Source organism: Geotrypetes seraphini, chromosome 19, assembly GCF_902459505.1.
Source record: "Geotrypetes seraphini chromosome 19, aGeoSer1.1, whole genome shotgun sequence".
NCBI lineage: Eukaryota > Metazoa > Chordata > Amphibia > Gymnophiona > Dermophiidae > Geotrypetes > Geotrypetes seraphini.
The window spans coordinates 32,378,377-32,395,703 of NC_047102.1; the positions used below are offsets into that span (position 1 = coordinate 32,378,377).

Below are 17,327 nucleotides of genomic sequence, written 5' to 3' on the forward strand. Positions count from 1 at the left end.
GAGGGTGGTGGATACATGGAACACGCTTCCAGAGGCTGTGGTAGACAGGAACACATTAAATGGTTTCAAAGAAGGTTTGGATAGATTCCTGGAAGAAAAAGGGATTGAAGGGTACAGATAGATATATACCACTGCTCAGGCAATGGGCTTGATGGGCCACCGCGGGAGCGGACCGCTGAGCAGGATGGACCTCTGGTCTGCCTCAGCGGAGGCAACTTCTTATGTTCTTATGCTACTGAACAGGGACAAGTCTGACTATCTCTTTCTTAGTTAGGGAAGAGCCTGGAATTCTCAGAGAAGCAAAGGAGTAGAGGATTCTCTCCCTAGCACAAGAGAGGCAAGAAGTCTAATCTCAGGCCTGTGAAGGAGAGGTAAATTACATAAGAACATAAGAATTGCCGCTGCTGGGTCAGACCAGTGGTCCATCGTGCCCAGCAGTTCGCTCGTGCGGCAGCCCCCAGGCCAAAGACCAGTGCTCTAAATTAGTCCAGCCTTACCTGCGTATGTTCTAGTTTAGCAGGAACTTGTCCGACTTTGTTTTGAATCCCTGGAGGGTGTTTTCCCCTATAATAGACTCTGGAAGAGTGTTCCCATTTTTTACCACTCTCTGGGTAAAGAAGAACTTCCTTACATTTGTACGGAATCTATCCCCTTTTAACTTTAGAGAGTGCCCTCTCGTTCTCCCTACCTTGGAGAGGGTGAACAGTCTGTCTTTATCTGCTAAGTCTATTCCCTTCAGTATTTTGAATATTTAGATCATGTCCCCTCTCAGTCTCCTCTTTTCAATGAGAAGAGGCCCAGTTTCTCCAACCTCTCACTGTATGGCAACTCCTCCAGCTCCTTAACCACTTTAGTATCTTTCCACTAGCATGTCTGAAGGGTTCAGATATTACATCTTTGACCTGGGGTCAGAGTGAAAGAAGCACCAGGACTAACTCAGTGCTGAAATTGTAAGTAAGCAAGAGGAGAGAAGGCATATTGTATATCAGTTTTAAAAATTGTTTATTAATTTTATATAGGAAAATATAGCTCATACAAAGTGTAAGAAAATTTACATAAATTAACAATATGTTCAGAAAACACCAAGAAACTATACATAAATAACTTAAGACCAACCCTCCAAAATAAGCTCTTCCCCCCACCCCCACCCCTACCTCCTGTATGCATATAAAAGGATCTTGAACTGAAGCCAAGTCCAAAATGGTACATTTTATGCAAGTATGTTTAAAGAAAATTAACATATGTATCTAGCGAACCCCATTAATCAAGATCCTAGAGTAACAATTAAAAACAGCAATGACACACAAATTCAACACAGCAAAAAAATGTAGCAAGTGCCCCAAGCCCCTACACCAACACGTAGCTTTCTGCATTAAGAAACCAGAGCCCATGTTGTTTATGAAGAATCTGATGTACCACCCCAAATAAAAGTTCTTGTTAATAATCCTCCCTAACCCACCTCCTAATCACAAAAGTAAAAGACCTGTACTTGTCTCTTCACATATAGCAAACTGAGGCCACATTTATTTCATTTTCCAGGCATTTTCCAGGATGAACTTTTTCCATTGCCCAGTTGACAGTAGTAGATGGCGATAGCATAGGTAGGTCAGCCTAGCCGACAGGTGCAGTGATCCAGCATTGGATTAAGACAGGTTTTAGTATCTGGACTATTCTGACACACATTTCATCCAGCAAAGCTTGAAATAGGCCTTAATTGAAGAGGCTGTTGGTCAAGGGCGCTGAAGCGTTCTTGCTGGTGGATTGCATTCTGATGAAATAGAGCACATTTAGCCCTTTCATATGTGCTGTCTATATTTTGCACTGTTCAGAAAGAAATTTATTTATTTCTATTTCTCTGGTTTTGTACTGCACGCAGAGCATGGTATCTTAGGGTTTCATTTGTGTATTTTAAGACTTTTAGTTTGTGGTCCTGTATTTGCATAATGTTTATATGAGTTCTACAAATGCGACCAAGGCCAAGTGTTCTGGTCGAAATGAATGTTGTGAAGCATTATTGGTGTCATGTCCCAAGTAGGAAGATATTTGTTGGCAGTTTGTCTGGGTTTTGGAAGGCCCCAAGCTCGGGGATGCGTCTGGAGGGTCTCTGCGCATGTGGACATAATGACATCACACGCATGCGTGTAATGTCATCAGATCGACATTGACACATGTGCAGAGGCCTTCTAGACGCAGCCCGGAGATCGGGGAAGGAAACACGAGGTTTGTGTGGGGCAAGTTTGGAATGGGACGGGGCCAAGTGGCTTCTTCTTTTAAAGAGGAAATCCTTGGGGCCCATTGTGCTGTTTTTGCTGCACTTCATCCACTGCATTTTTTATTTCCCTCTTTTCTATTTTGACCTGACATACAGTATATGTTGTGAGTACTAAATATATATAGCAGTACTCACCTTCACTGTTCCCTCTAAGCAGAGCAGAAGTCCTCCACCTACTGTGCTGCCAGTGGGGGGGGTGCTGCTTCACTATCACATTTTCAATAGTGAGGGACAGGCAAGCTCTGCTAGACACCAGCTTACCTACCTGACTCTACTAGCTCAGTGTTTCTCAACACGTGGTACACGTACCCTTAAGGGTATGTGGGCCACTTGGTGGGGGTATGTGGCCTGGCCGCCATGGAGGATATTCCCTGCCCGCCCGTCCAAAGCCGCCGCCAGGGATCCCTCCTTCCTTCCCTCCTCCCTTCCACTGAAGCTGTTGCTGGGGATCCCTGCCCACCCCCCCAAGCCAACCAACAGGGCTTCCGTCTGATGTCAGAGCTGACATCAGAGGAAAGCCTTCTGGGTCAGTGGGGGGAGGGGTTTCCAGTTACTTCCTTGTTTGAGCCACACTCACTCCTTCTGCCTTCAGCGGCATTTGGGGGGACGCACAGGCAGCAATTAACATGCTGCACGTAGCTGACCGAGGAAATTTCTCCAACGTCAGAGTTGACATCAGAGGGAAGGCTTGTGGGTCAGCCATGTGCAGCATGTTAATCGCTGCCTAAGCTTCACCCCCCCCCCCCCCAAGTGCCACTGAAAGCAGAAGGAGCGAGTGCGCCTCAAACAACTAAGGGGACAAGACCTTTCTGGGACAAAGGGGGAAAGCAGGGGGAAGAAACACTGTAGGGACACAATTTGGGGACAAAGGCAGGGAGGGAGAAAGGGGGCACTACTTGGGACAAAGGAGGGAGGGAACAGAAAGGGAGTATTGTTGGGCATGAGTATGTGAATGAGAGGGCAAGAGATGGTGCACATGGGGGAAAGGAAGAAAGAGGAAAATTGGACATAGAGAGAGAGGAGTGAGGTAGAGATGCATGGGGAAGTATGAGAGGGAGAAATGTTGGATATGGTGGTGGAGTGGGAACAGAGGGACAGATTGAAGGGGATGCAAGGGGGAAGGAATGTTGGATATAGTGGTGGAGGGAGAGATGTGGCATGGTGCTGGAGAGGGGTGATGGAGAAATGGGCATGGGGCTGGTGGGCATAGGATCCAGGGGATGAGAGAGGGAGAAATGTTGGATGTGACAGTAGAGGGGGTGGGAGAGATGCCTGGATCTCTCAAGACAGATGGACAGTGAGGAGAGAGGCCTGAATCTCTCAAGACAGATGGACAGTGAGAGAGAGAGAGAGAGAGAAAGAAAGAGAGAGGGAGACGTGTTGCCAATAGGGGTAGAGAAGTGAGGAAGAAAAGTTGGACATGAAGGGACAGAGAGAGATGTTGGTTGGGTAAGAGAATGAGTCCCGGAGGAGAGGAAGTGTGCAGGAGGCAGAAAGAAAGAAATATTGGATGCACAGTTAGAAGGAAGTGCAACCAGAGACTCATGAAATCACCAGACAACAAAGGTAGGAAAAATAATTTTTTTTTTTCAATTTAGTGATCGAAATTTGTCAGTTTTGAGAATTTATATCTGCTGTCTATATTTTGCACTATATTTGTCTATTTTTCTATAGTTGTTACTGAGGTGACATTGCATATTTTAAAGTCATCCGGCTTGACCTCTTTGAACCCCCCCAGAATATAAATGATAATTAACATTTTCTGTATGAACAGTGTGCTTTGTATTTTTAAAATTTTGTGGTTACCATTATGTATTCATAAGATTATATTGTGTGTGTATGAAAAATGGATGGAAGAAATTGCATTACAATTAGTACTATTATTATGGGGGTGGGGTCAGGGGCATAGCCTGGGTAGGGGAACTCAAGGTACTTGGCTTGAAGAAGTTGAAAAATGCTGAAAACACAATATTGAAGCACCACTCCCCACTGGCAGACTTGCAGTTGGAGGACTCCTGCTCATGACTAGTAATAAACACACAAGACACAATTTGGAAATACAAAAGAAGAATTAACAGCATAGGCAATAAAATGGAAAAGGTCACAAATGGCAATCTTGCATTTTCATATGTGTATGTATACTTTTATCTTGCAGCTTTTGATGAATCTAACTTTTCTTTTTTTTCTTTTGCCAGTTTTTTATCCTGCTATTAATTATATTTGTGTTGGAGCTCATCATGGTGATCCTGTTCTTCGTCTATACAGATAAGGTAACACAGTGCACTTTTTTTTTTCAACTGGCCAGTCTTGACTTTTCTGTTATTTGATTTTAAAATGAATAACTCATGAAGCCCTCACCTGGGAATGCATACCCCTGACCTGCTTCCTATTGCAGACAATATTTGATCCTGTCTGCAAGATGATGAGGGTAAAAGAACTTTGGTCTTGAGCTGCGCTGGTGGGATCAAGTTGTTCATTTGAATAGTGATGGTGATTCTTGGTCTTATTACACTCATTCCATGAACCCAGATTTCAGTCCTCATGCACTCATTCTCTGCCTGCCTTTAATTTCCTGTTTTGGGTGTTTGTGCCATTCTTTTATTGCTGATTTTAAGATTTTTTGTTTTTGTTTTACTTTCTCATATCTGTTCTGCTATTTACACTCAGTTTTTTCTTGTTCTATTACTGTACCCTCTCAGGTGTATTCTCACTTTCTTACACTTAACCCTGTTTAAACCAGAGCTTTTGTGACTTTTTTCCAGTAGCGGCTCCAGTGTATGGGGCAGAGTGAATTTCAGAGTTGGAACACTGCTGATTTTTTTCATATTTGTTTCATATCATTTATTTATCCCAGGACAAGCAGGCAGGTATTCTCACTAGTGGGTGATGTCATCCGACAGAGCCCCGATACGGACATCTTGCAAGCATGTCTTGCTTGAAGAAACTCAGAAGTTTCGAGATGCCCGCACCGCGCATGCGCCAGTGCCTTCCCGCCCGATGTACCGGGCGTGTCTCCTCAGTTCTTTTCTTTCCGCGGAGCTGAGAAGTTATCTTCAATCTGCGCTGACTGAATTTCAGTTTTTTCTTTGCCTTCTTTACCCGCGTTTTGGTTTATTTCTTTGAATTTACTTTCAATTTACTTTCTCTAAAAAAAAAAAAAAAAAAAGTTAAAATTATTTCTTCCGGCGGTTCGGCCGGCCCGGCCTCGTGGCTACGGTCTACCTCTTTCGACATTGCAGCGTCGATTTTCCGGCCTATGTCACGGCCAATCACCGGTTTTAAAAAGTGCAGCAAGTGCCAACGTGCAATTTCGTTGACGGACCCGCATCGACGCTGTCTGCAGTGTCTTGGTCCGGACCACGTTCCGAAATCGTGCAGGCCTTGTTCCACGCTCACTGCGCGCTCGTTCAAGAGGCGTTGCTTGCTTTGGGAGTCGATGTTCAAGATGGAGACCGCCAAGGATCTGTCTGCTTCTACATCTGCTGAGGTTTCGCCGGTTCGATCGAAACCTGCATCGACGACTCCCGCATCCAGCATCGTGAAGCCAGCATCGTTTACACCGGCTACGGCTTCAAGTTCATCTACGGCGCCTGCCTCCGTCTCCTCGGTTCAGGTACCGCCTTCCACTGTCCCTCCCGTGGTCATCAAGGTGCCCAAAGCTACCAAGCAGAAGCACTTGGCCGCGAAGGAGCGCAAAGACCGTGCAGGAGGACCCCCTTTCGGTGCGGATCCCTCCATATCGGCTTCGCTTCGATCCCTGCTAGAAGCTCAGTTTGTCGAGCTTATGCAGACTATGGGACCCCGGCTTATCGCCAACATTCAGGGTGACGTCCGAGCACCGGTTCCAGAGGGCGGTCCGCCCCCTCCCCCTCCCCGTTCGATCTCGTTGCTCGACGAGGGGGATCGGCGGAGGGCGGCGGAAGCCTCCAGGAGGGCTTCCCTTCCTGATATGCCACCTTTAGAGCCCATCACTCCTCCACGGCAACAGGGCGCTGGGGCGGTCCCTGATATTCGGAGTCCTGGGCATACTGCATCGCAGGAAGAGTTCTTCCGCACTCCATACCAGACTTGGGTGGCGCTGCGTGAGTCCGCGTCCTTGCCACCTCTGCGATCCACCGCTTCGAGCCCCATCCATTCCTTAGAGGCTTCGGGGGATCGTGCGGTGCACAGAAGATCTCGCTCCCCATCCCGTCACCGGGAGGGGCATCGATCTCGTCACTCATCTCGACACTCCTCACGTCATTCGGAGGTGTCCCCACAGAAAAAGTTGCAACGTTTGGGATACTCATCGCCCGATGTTTCCCAACCGGAGGGACCAGAGTATGAGGAACCATCTACCTCCTATTCTCCATGCCGGTCTCAGCTCTCCCTAGACCCGGAGGTTTCCACTTCGTCTAGTCCGTCTCGGCGGCCGGCCTTGGCGGACCAATTATCTTTCTCATCTTTTCTCCGACAGATGGCGGATGACTTGGATGTGACTTTGGATACTGGATCTAAATATTCTAAAGAGTATTTGGATACGATGCATTTGCCTCACCCTCTGGTGGAGACTCTTCGGCTTCCCTTGCATAAATTACTGGACCAGACTTTCATGCGCTGTTTTGAGACACCGTATTCTATCCCTGCGGTTCCCAGTAAGCTGGATGCTCGATACCGCATCGTTCACCACAAGGGGTTTGAGGGAGCTCAACTTTCTCATCAGTCTCTTCTGGTCGAGTCTTCTCTCAAGCGTTCTCACCCTTCCCAGGTCTACGCTTCTGTGCTTCCGGGCAGGGAGGGTAGAACGATGGACAAGTTTGGTAGACGAGTTTACCAAAACTCGATGATGGCGACTCGAGTGCTCAATTACAATTTTTTCTTCTCTTCCTATTTGGATTTCTTCTTGCCGGTCCTCCGCAAGTTTGTCCCTTTCATCGATGCTGAAGCTCGTTTCCAGTTTGAGGAGGTGGTGGCAACCCTGTCCCAGTTGCGGCTGCAGCTGATGCAATCCTCCTACGATGCATTCGAGCTCTCGGCACGGGCTGCGGCCTGTTCAGTCGCCATGCGTCGCCTGGCATGGCTTCGCAGTATTGATATGGATCCGAACCTCCAAGACAGATTGGCTAATGTGCCTTGTGCGGGAGAGGATCTGTTCGATGAGTCTATCGAGACTGTCACTAAAAAGCTTTCGGACCACGAGAAGTCTTTTCAATCCATTCTGCGTCCTAAGCCTAAGCCTCAACAGTCTCGTCCATCTAGACCGCCTCAAATCTACCAGAGGCGTTATCAACCAAGACAGGCTCCCCTAGCGAGACAGCCTGCGAAGAGGCAGCCTCCACAGAAGTCTCAGCAGAAGCCTCAGATGCCGGCTGCACCCAAGGCCACTCAGCCTTTTTGACTCTCTTCCAGGGAGCATAACCGACTTCGTTCAGTCCCCTCCCGTTTTTCCCATCGGAGGTCGTCTCCACCATTTTTGTCATCGATGGGAGACGATCACCACGGACCTCTGGATCCTTACCATCGTAAGAGAAGGATACTCTCTTCATTTCCAACGGGTCCCCCCGGACCATCCGCCAAGAGAGTATCCTTCCAACTCGATGCAGACCGCTCTTCTTCTACAAGAGGCGCAGGCTCTGCTTCGGCTTCGAGCCGTCGAGCCGGTGCCAGTAGATCAGCGAAACCATGGGTTCTACTCCCGGTACTTCTTGGTTCCGAAGAAGACGGGCGATCTGCGTCCCATTTTGGACCTTCGAGTCCTCAACAAGTTTTTGGTCAAGGAGCGGTTCCGCATGCTGACCCTTGCGTCTCTCTACCCCCTACTCGAGCAGAACGATTGGTTATGCTCTCTGGATCTCAAGGAGGCCTACACTCACATCCCGATACATCCGGCCTCCCGCAAGTTTCTCAGATTTCGGGTGGGACATCTACATCTGCAGTATCGAGTGCTTCCATTCGGCCTTTCCTCGTCTCCCAGAGTCTTCACGAAGTGTCTGGTGGTGGTGGCCGCTGCACTCCGGAACATGGGTCTCCAGGTGTTTCCATACCTCGACGACTGGCTCATCAAGGCACCGTCGGCTCCAGAGGTCATTTCGGCGACCTTGACTACAATTTCTTTTCTGCAGAGTCTGGGCTTCGAGATCAACTTCCCCAAATCACATCTTCAGCCCACCCAGTATCTCCCCTTTATCGGGGCTGTTCTGGATACCATTCAACTTCGAGCATTCCTTCCTCCTCAGCGCATGGATGCTCTCCTTCACCTCTGCCAGTCGGTGTATTCTCGCCCGTCCATCTCGGCGAGACACATGATGGTCCTCTTGGGCCACATGGCCTCTACAGTTCATGTGACGCCTTTTGCCAGACTACATCTCAGAATTCCTCAATGGACCCTGGCATCTCAGTGGACTCAGGTGTCCGATCCGTTGTCCCGTCACATTGTAGTCACTCCTGCTCTACGGCAGTCTCTTCTCTTGTGGATGACCTCTTCGAATCTATCCAGAGGTTTGCTGTTTCACTCTCTTCCCCACCAGAAAGTTCTCACGACCGATTCCTCGAACTATGCCTGGGGGGCCCATCTGGATGGTCTACAAACGCAGGGGTTCTGGACCACTGCGGAACGACTTCATCAAATCAATCTTCTGGAGCTCAGGGCCATCTTCAATGCTCTCCAAGCTTTCCAGCATCTGCTTCACGACATGGTGATCCTTATTCGCACAGACAATCAGGTCGCCATGTATTATGTCAACAAACAAGGGGGCACGGGCTCGGCCCCTCTTTGTCAGGAAGCTCTTCGAGTCTGGGATTGGGCAGTTCGCCACAACACCTTCCTCAGGGCTGTCTACATTCAGGGGAAAGACAACGTCTTGGCAGACAATTTGAGTCGTCTTCTACAACCTCACGAATGGACGCTCCATTCCAAACCCCTTCATCAGATCTTCGCTCAGTGGGGAACGCCTCAGATAGACCTCTTTGCAGCCCCCCACAACTTCAAACTGCCTCAGTTTTGCTCCAGGATCTACACTCCTCTCCGCCTCGAGGCAGACGCTTTTCTACTGGAGTGGGGGAATCGCTTCCTATATGCGTTTCCTCCGTTTCCTCTCATTCAGAAGACTCTGGTCAAGTTGAGATCAGACCATGCCACCATGATTCTGATTGCTCCTCGGTGGCCCAGACAACCTTGGTTCTCCCTTCTACTTCAACTCAGCAGCAGGGAGCCAGTACTTCTTCCTGTGTTTCCTTCACTACTCACTCAACATCAAGGTTCACTACTTCATCCCAATCTGCAGTCTCTCCACCTGACAGCTTGGTTCCTTTCAACATAACTCCTCACCAGTTCTCTCAAGCAGTGAGGGAAGTCTTGGAGGCTTCCAGGAAGCCTGCTACTCGACAATGCTATTCCCAAAAATGGACTAGATTCTCTTCCTGGTGTATTTCCAATGCCACGGAACCTCAGCGAGCTTCCCTATCTTCTGTATTGGACTATCTTCTACACCTGTCTCAGTCTGGTCTCAAGTCTACCTCTATACGAGTCCACCTGAGTGCGATTGCGGCTTTCCATCAGCCTCTACAAGGGAAACCTTTGTCTGCTCATCCTGTGGTTTCCAAGTTTATGAAAGGACTTTTTCATGTCAACCCTCCTATCAAACCTCCTCCCGTGGTTTGGGATCTCAATGTTGTCCTGTCTCATCTTATGAAGCCTCCGTTTGAACCTCTCAACAAGGCTCCACTTAAGTATCTCACCTGGAAGGTGGTTTTTCTGGTGGCCCTCACGTCAGCTCGCCGGGTCAGTGAGCTTCAGGCCCTAGTGGCGGATCCACCGTTCACTGTATTCCATCATGACAAAGTGGTCCTTCGTACTCATCCAAAATTCTTGCCTAAGGTGGTCTCTGAATTTCACATCAACCAATCCATCGTGCTTCCAGTGTTCTTTCCAAGGCCTCATTCTCATCCTGGGGAATCTGCTTTGCACACTCTGGACTGTAAACGTGCTTTAGCTTTCTACTTGGAACGCACAAAGCCTCACAGAACTGCTCCTCAACTTTTCGTCTCATTTGATCCAAACAAGTTGGGACGACCTGTATCGAAGCGCACCCTCTCTAACTGGATGGCGGCTTGTATCTCTTCCTGCTATGCCCAGGCTGGTTTATCCCTTCCCCGTAAGGTCACAGCCCACAAGGTCAGAGCAATGGCAGCCTCTGTAGCCTTCCTCAGATCGACACCGATTGAGGAGATTTGTAAGGCTGCCACTTGGTCCTCGGTTCATACCTTCACCTCTCATTATTGTCTGGATACTTTCTCCAGACGGGATGGACAGTTTGGCCAAACAGTGTTACAAAATTTGTTTTCTTAAGTTGCCAACTCTCCCACCATCCCATTGGGGTTAGCTTGGAGGTCACCCACTAGTGAGAATACCTGCCTGCTTGTCCTGGGATAAAGCAATGTTACTTACCGTAACAGTTGTTATCCAGGGACAGCAGGCAGCTATTCTCACGTCCCACCCACCTCCCCTGGGTTGGCTTCTCAGGCTAGCTACCTGAACTGAGGAGACACGCCCGGTACATCGGGCGGGAAGGCACTGGCGCATGCGCGGTGCGGGCATCTCAAAACTTCTGAGTTTCTTCAAGCAAGACATGCTTGCAAGATGTCCGTATCGGGGCTCTGTCGGATGACATCACCCACTAGTGAGAATAGCTGCCTGCTGTCCCTGGATAACAACTGTTACGGTAAGTAACATTGCTATTTTGCTCATCTGTAATTTCTACGCAAATTACAATTAACACAAATTCTAAATGCATTTTTTTTTCTGTAATAAGTCCTGTTGATTTTTCAAAGCCGTGGGCCGTCAACAGTCATAGAATTCCTAAGAGCGTTGAAGCATTTACCTCACCGGCCCACAGTAGAAACCTCTACCATGGCTTTAGATGCTAGAGTTTGCTCTTTGAACTGCAAGCAAGCATTACTCAAGTAAGGGGCTCTTTTTCTAAAAAGATTCTAAAATCTGGACTTTAACTTATGGTAACAAAGGATTTAGAAAATTCCTATATCACATTTTGTGGGTTACTGAAACCTACTTCTTCGAGCAGGCTTTTTTCATATATTAGCTTCTATTTGACTATCCCCCTTTTTTGCAGGTTTTAGCGCCGGCAGCAGCGGTAACTGCTCCGACGCTCATAGAATTCCTATGAGCATCAGTGCAGTTACCGCCACTGCCAGTGCTAAAACTCGCGCTATGAATTCGTAAAAGAGGGGGTAGGTGAAGCATGGAGAAGTACAAGATTGCGAATACATGAGTGAGTGTCTTTTTTCTCTCAAAACTATGAAGTTCATTTTGATTTGAATGTTTGTTTTTATTGTAAACCACTTTGATTTGTCTGACAACTAAAGTGGTATATTAAGTTCATTAAATGATAAAGAATAAACAATTTTACTTCTTGCTATGTCCAGATTTATGCAGCACTTTTGGTGAATTTTTAAAATATTTTTTATTGTAGGCCATGTGCTAACACAGGGGCACTTACCACCTTCTATTAAGTGATCCTGTGTTAACTCTGCATTAGCCAGTTAACTTGCATTAAGAATAACACATTAGTTGGCCAACACTTTGACCAAAGAACATAGTAGAGTTGGGATGACAGATCAGGTGAGAGAAAAGGGTTTTCCTTCTTGAAACATGACTCATGTCGGAAGAGAGTGCCCCCTGAGCCGACTGAATCGAAAAAGTGTCAGATAAGTGCTTTTTTCTTATAAGAGTCTTGCCTAGAGAGGAATGTATTTAGATGTTTGTTAACATAAAGAACCAATGATGAAGTGAGCAATTTAAAAACATAAGAACATAAGAATTGTCGCTGCTGGGTCAGAGCAGTGGTCCATCGCACCCAGCAGTCCGCTCACGCGGCAGCCCCCATGTCTAAGGCCAGTGCCCTAACCGAGACCAGCTCTACCTGCGTTCATGATTTAAGAAGTTTCCTTCCAACGGGTCTCACCACTGAGGTGGTTCTATTAGAAACCTGTTTCTATAAAAGAAAGCATTCACAGTATTTTACAAATTCAACATAGACACCTATATATCTATCCTTATGTTCCATCTTTGCTTACATTCAATGCTATTTATTAAAATGTTAAATTCCTGTTGTAAAATACTCTGCAATACTTTGTGTTATTGGAATATTTTTACTGCTGTAGTTGTCTGTTGCCTATGTTTGACTATTTTTGTCATATACTGCCTTGAGTCAATTTGTTGAAACAGCCAGTAAAATCAATCAAGCAATCAATAAATAAACTTTTTATAAAATAAAGTACCCAGAACCAGCCCCAATAATTTACACATTCACATACATAGAGATTTGCACCTGCTCCAAAAGATGGAATAAATTTGTGGTTATTCTATGTGTGTACCTGCATATTGTACAAAGCCTGCACATACATCACAGCTCGTCTCTGCTACACTCAAAGTGCATTCCCAGAATGTCTACATGTTTTCCCCTGTGCAATTTTATAAGAATCCTTTTCCGGATATAAAACAGGTTTTATGTACAGGAAAATTATTTCCTATGAGCTTGATTTTATAGCAGGGTACATTTGTTAAGCATAAAACAGCAAAAATAGGTTCTAAGAGGCAGTCCTAATGACACACAAATTCACACCTGATCTGAAAAGGGGGTAAAAGTGTGTGTTTTATAAAACAGACTTATATGTTTTTATTGGAAATCCTCATCTGTTCCAGCCCAGCAACTCCCCCCAAAATGGTCATGGGCCAATCATGTTTAATTAGGCATACATAACATTTATCATTTCCTAGATCTTTTTAGAAGTGCCTTGACCAGATATTGAGCCAAGTTTTATGGAAATCGAAACCACCAAGGATCTCTCTTAAAAAGCTAAAATGCATGAGAGATGGAGGTGGGTCGGCTTTCCAGATTTTAGAAAGTATGCTACAGCTTCTCTCTTATTGGTAGATGTTGGATGATGTCATCCTCTAGAAAGAGCTATGATGGCACCTTATCCACTATCTGGATATGAATTTTTGGAAACCGAAGTCAGTCCTGCTACTATGGTTGTTGCCATCTCAGACTTGGAGAAGACAATACAAGTGCTGTTTAGTTGTACAACGGCTACCTCTAATTGGAATAATACATTATTTTTGATTGACAACCATCCTTTCTTTATGGAAACCCAAGCATCTAAGGAGATCAAATTGTTGCAAAATTTACTGGATGGTTTTCAATTTCTGCCCTTTACGATGCTATTGGCTAAATTTTGGCTGTCTACTCACAACATTTCAGGTACATACCATTGGAAAAACTCTCAGGGTTGAATTTGCTTGCTGCCAATGACTCTTTGGTGTTACAGATACTGATGCCCTTGAGGCACATGTTGATTCCAAGATATACAAGAAGTTGTTATTGTCTGATTAGCACAATCCATTGGTTATTTCAGACCCTATGGGAGACTAAACGTTTTCATATCTTTAGTGATAAAGCTTACTAGAATAAACTAGAATAACACAGCTTTGGGGAACTCCATGTAACTGATAGTCAAATACAGTCAAACCTCGGTTTGCGAGTGTTTTGCAAGACGAGCAAAACATTCCTGCAAATCGTGCCTCGAAAACCGAGCGTTGACTCGATTTGCGAGCCCCCTCCCCCCTCGTGATCTGGCATCCCCCTGATCACGTGCCCCCCCCCCCCCCCCGCGATCCAGCATCCCCCACTCACCCACCCACCCACACACAATCTCTTACTCCAATCTGGCACCGGCATCAGCACCAACGCACAGGACATACTGGTGCCCGAAGATCCTCCCTCTTGTTTGGGCTGGGCCTTGAGCATCTGCGCATGCTCAAGGCCTTCTAGTTCTCGCTCTCTCCGAGATTCTTTCTATGTCCCTTCAATAAACTGTCCTGTGCCCTTTCTCTCCTTTGTACATGATTCATTTCAGCTTCACATCCCTCTCCATTTTTCTGTCTCCACCCCTTCCCCTATGCTCTGGCATCTCTCTCTTCTTCTTTCCTTCCTTCCTTCCCACTCAACCCCATGACCTGGCATCTCTCACCTTTCCTTCTCTTCTTCCTCTCCCTCCCCTTCCATGCTCTGGCATCTCCTCTCCTTCCTTTCCCTCTGGTCTGGCATCAGTCTCCTTAGTTTCCCTTCCCAGGCATCTTTCTGCTCTCCTTCTGTTCTATCTTTCCCTCCCCCTCCATTATCTGGCATTTTCTCTCCTTCATTTCTCTCCCTCCCTCCTTCCTTGCCCCTGGTCTGGAATCTGTCTCCTTCCCTCTCCATGTGCAAGTGATGGGGTAAATGCAGCTGCTCAGTTAGAGAGTTGACCTTAGAGTGCTGGTAAAAAACATTGAAAAGAGGACTTTAGCAGTGGTCCTTTGAATACTGGCTACACTTGTAAGAGAGCCCATAAAACCCTGGCTTTGTAGAATGGTCAGTTCTGTCACCTTTTGATTAGTGAAACACTAAATCGTACACAATGGAAAAAAGTCCTTTACTGTTAATAATAATAATTTTATTTTTTATATACCGCCCTACCACATAGTTCTAGGCGGTTCACATACAGTACTAAAATTATACAATCGGTGAATAAAATACATCATTCTAAAAAGTTAAACTAAAATTATACAATCAGTGAATAAAATGCATCATTCTAAAAAGTTAAACTAAAACTATACAATAGGCAAATAAAATACAATGTACTGTTATCAAACTCGCTTCCAAAGGGACTTATCAAACACAATTGTCTCCAATATGTGTCATTAATTCTGCCACTGAGCTCTCAGATCCCTGCGCCGATAAGTCATTGAGTTCTTAAATTAGCTAAAGCAGGTACTAGGTATCATTCATTGAGCTCTGTGCATACTTTTGTGCTAACAGTCAAACGTTAAGTGGTTAGTGCAATAAATATTAAAATTTTAAAACCAACCCTTATCTTAATTTATTGTGCTAGTTATTCCCAAGTTGATTCTATTCGCTTAATTCTTGGCCCAACGGTACCCGTTTCACAAAACTGTTGGCTTCTTCAGGGGTCTACGTTAATACTACAAAAAGATAAAAATACAAATATATATCAATACTCCACACATTGGCAATCATGTATTAACAGTTTTTATGGTACTCACTAAGCTTCCAATCTTGAAGCAAAAATGGTGCTGGCAATTCACAAACGCCACACATGCGCTCCTTAAACATTCATTCTCTGATGTCATATTCATTCAAGCGCATTTAAATCATTTTGCATCCAAAATAAAACAAAATTCAAAAACTATTCATGAAAAATTTCAGAAAAAAGAAGAAAGAAGATTCTGCATAATTGACTGATTATGCAACAATATTCTATCTTTTCTCATAAGAACATAGGCATTGCCATAGTAGGATAGACTAAAGGTCCATCAAGCCTAGTATCAATTAAGTACCTAGTAAGATCCTAAAAGAGTAAGTATAGATTTTATACTGCTTATCTCAGTAATACGAATTTCTCAAGTCCATCTTAATAATGGGTTATGGACTTTCTTAATTCCTAGCATTCTATTTGCTTTTTTAGTCATCACTGCACACTGAGCAGAGGCTTTCAACATTTCATCAGCAATGACACTTAAATCCTTTTCTGGGATAGTGACTTCAAATGTGGAACCTTGCATTATGTAGCTATAGTTTGGGTTTCTCTTTCCCATGTACATCACTTTGCACTTGCTCACAGTAAACAATATCTGCCATTTGGATACCAAGTCTCTCAGTCTCGAAAGGTCATCTTGCAATTTTTCACAATCCTCTTGTGATTAAACAACTTGTAGAACTTTTTGTCAGCAGCAAATTTAATCAGTTCACTTGCTCCCATTTTCAGATCATTTATAAATACATATGTAACATAGTAACATAGTAGATGATGACAGATAAAACACAGTTACTTACCGTAACAGGTGTTATCCTGGGACAGCAGATAGCTATTCTCACATATGGCTGACGTCATCGACGGAGCCTGGATGCGGACGCCTCACAAGCAGACTTGTTTGAAGAAACTCGAAGTTTCGAGTCGCCCGCACCGCGCATGCGCGAGTGCCTTCCCGCCCAGCACAGGGCGCGTCTCCTCAGTTCAGATAGCTAGCAGAGAAGCCAACCAGGGAAGGTGGGTGGGTTGTGAGAATAGCTGCCTGCTGTCCCTGGATAACACCTGTTAAGGTAAGTAACTGTGCTTTATCCCAGGACAAGCAGGTAGGTATTCTCACATATGGGTGACCTCCAAGCTAACCAGAATGGGATGGTGGGAGAGTTGGCAACTTAGGAGAATACATTTTGTAATATTGTTTGGCCAAACTGTCCATCTCTTCTGGAGAAAGTATCCAGACAATAGTGAGAAGTGAAGGTATGAACTGAGGACCAAGTAGCAGCCTTGCAAATTTCCTCAATAGGTGTAGATCTAAGGAAAGCTACTGAAGCTGCCATAACTCTGACTTTATGGGCTGTGACTTTACTGTGAAATGGTAATCCAGCCTGGGCATAGCAGAAAGAGATGCAAGCCGACATCCAATTGGAGATGGTACGCTTAGAAATAGGATGTCCCAACTTATTTGGGTCGAAGTAAACAAAAAGTTGAGGAGCAGTTCTGTGTGGTTTGGTGCGTTCCAAGTAGAAGGCCAAAGCACATTTACAATCCAGGGTAAGAATGAGGCTTTGAAAAAAAACACTGGAAGTACGATGGATTGGTTGAGATGAAATTCTGAGACCACTTTAGGTAGGAATTTCGGATGAATACGAAGAACAACTTTGTCATGATGGAACACCATGAATGGTGGGTCAGTAACTAAAGCTTGCAGCTCACTGACTCGTCGAGCAGAAGTGAGGGCAATGAGAAACACCACTTTCCAAGTGAGATACTTCAGATGAGCCTTATCAATTGGTTCAAATGGAGGCTTCATGAGTTGAGTAAGGACAACATTAAGGTCCCAAACCACAGGAGGCAGTTTGAGAGGAAGTTTGACATTGAAAAGTCCTTTCATGAATCTGGAAACCACCGGATGAGCAGAGAGGGGTTTCCCTTCAATAAGCTGATGGAAAGCCCTAATTGCACTGAGATGGAC

General features: G+C 45.5%; 2 protein-coding genes across 2 annotated transcripts in view; one reads left to right on the forward strand and one right to left on the reverse strand.

Moving 5' to 3' along the window:
• The window catches only part of TSPAN4 (tetraspanin 4), a 355,015-nt gene that overhangs the window by 255,893 nt on the left and 81,795 nt on the right, over window positions 1-17,327 (forward strand). Inside the window, exon 3 of the mRNA XM_033928280.1 lies at window positions 4,468-4,542. Within this exon, the coding sequence (XP_033784171.1) occupies window positions 4,468-4,542 (75 nt within the window). The remainder of the gene's footprint in view (window positions 1-4,467; window positions 4,543-17,327) is intronic.
• LOC117352133 overlaps window positions 1-17,327 on the reverse strand; it is a 1,164,809-nt gene that overhangs the window by 35,996 nt on the left and 1,111,486 nt on the right. The gene's annotated exons all lie outside the window — the stretch shown is intronic.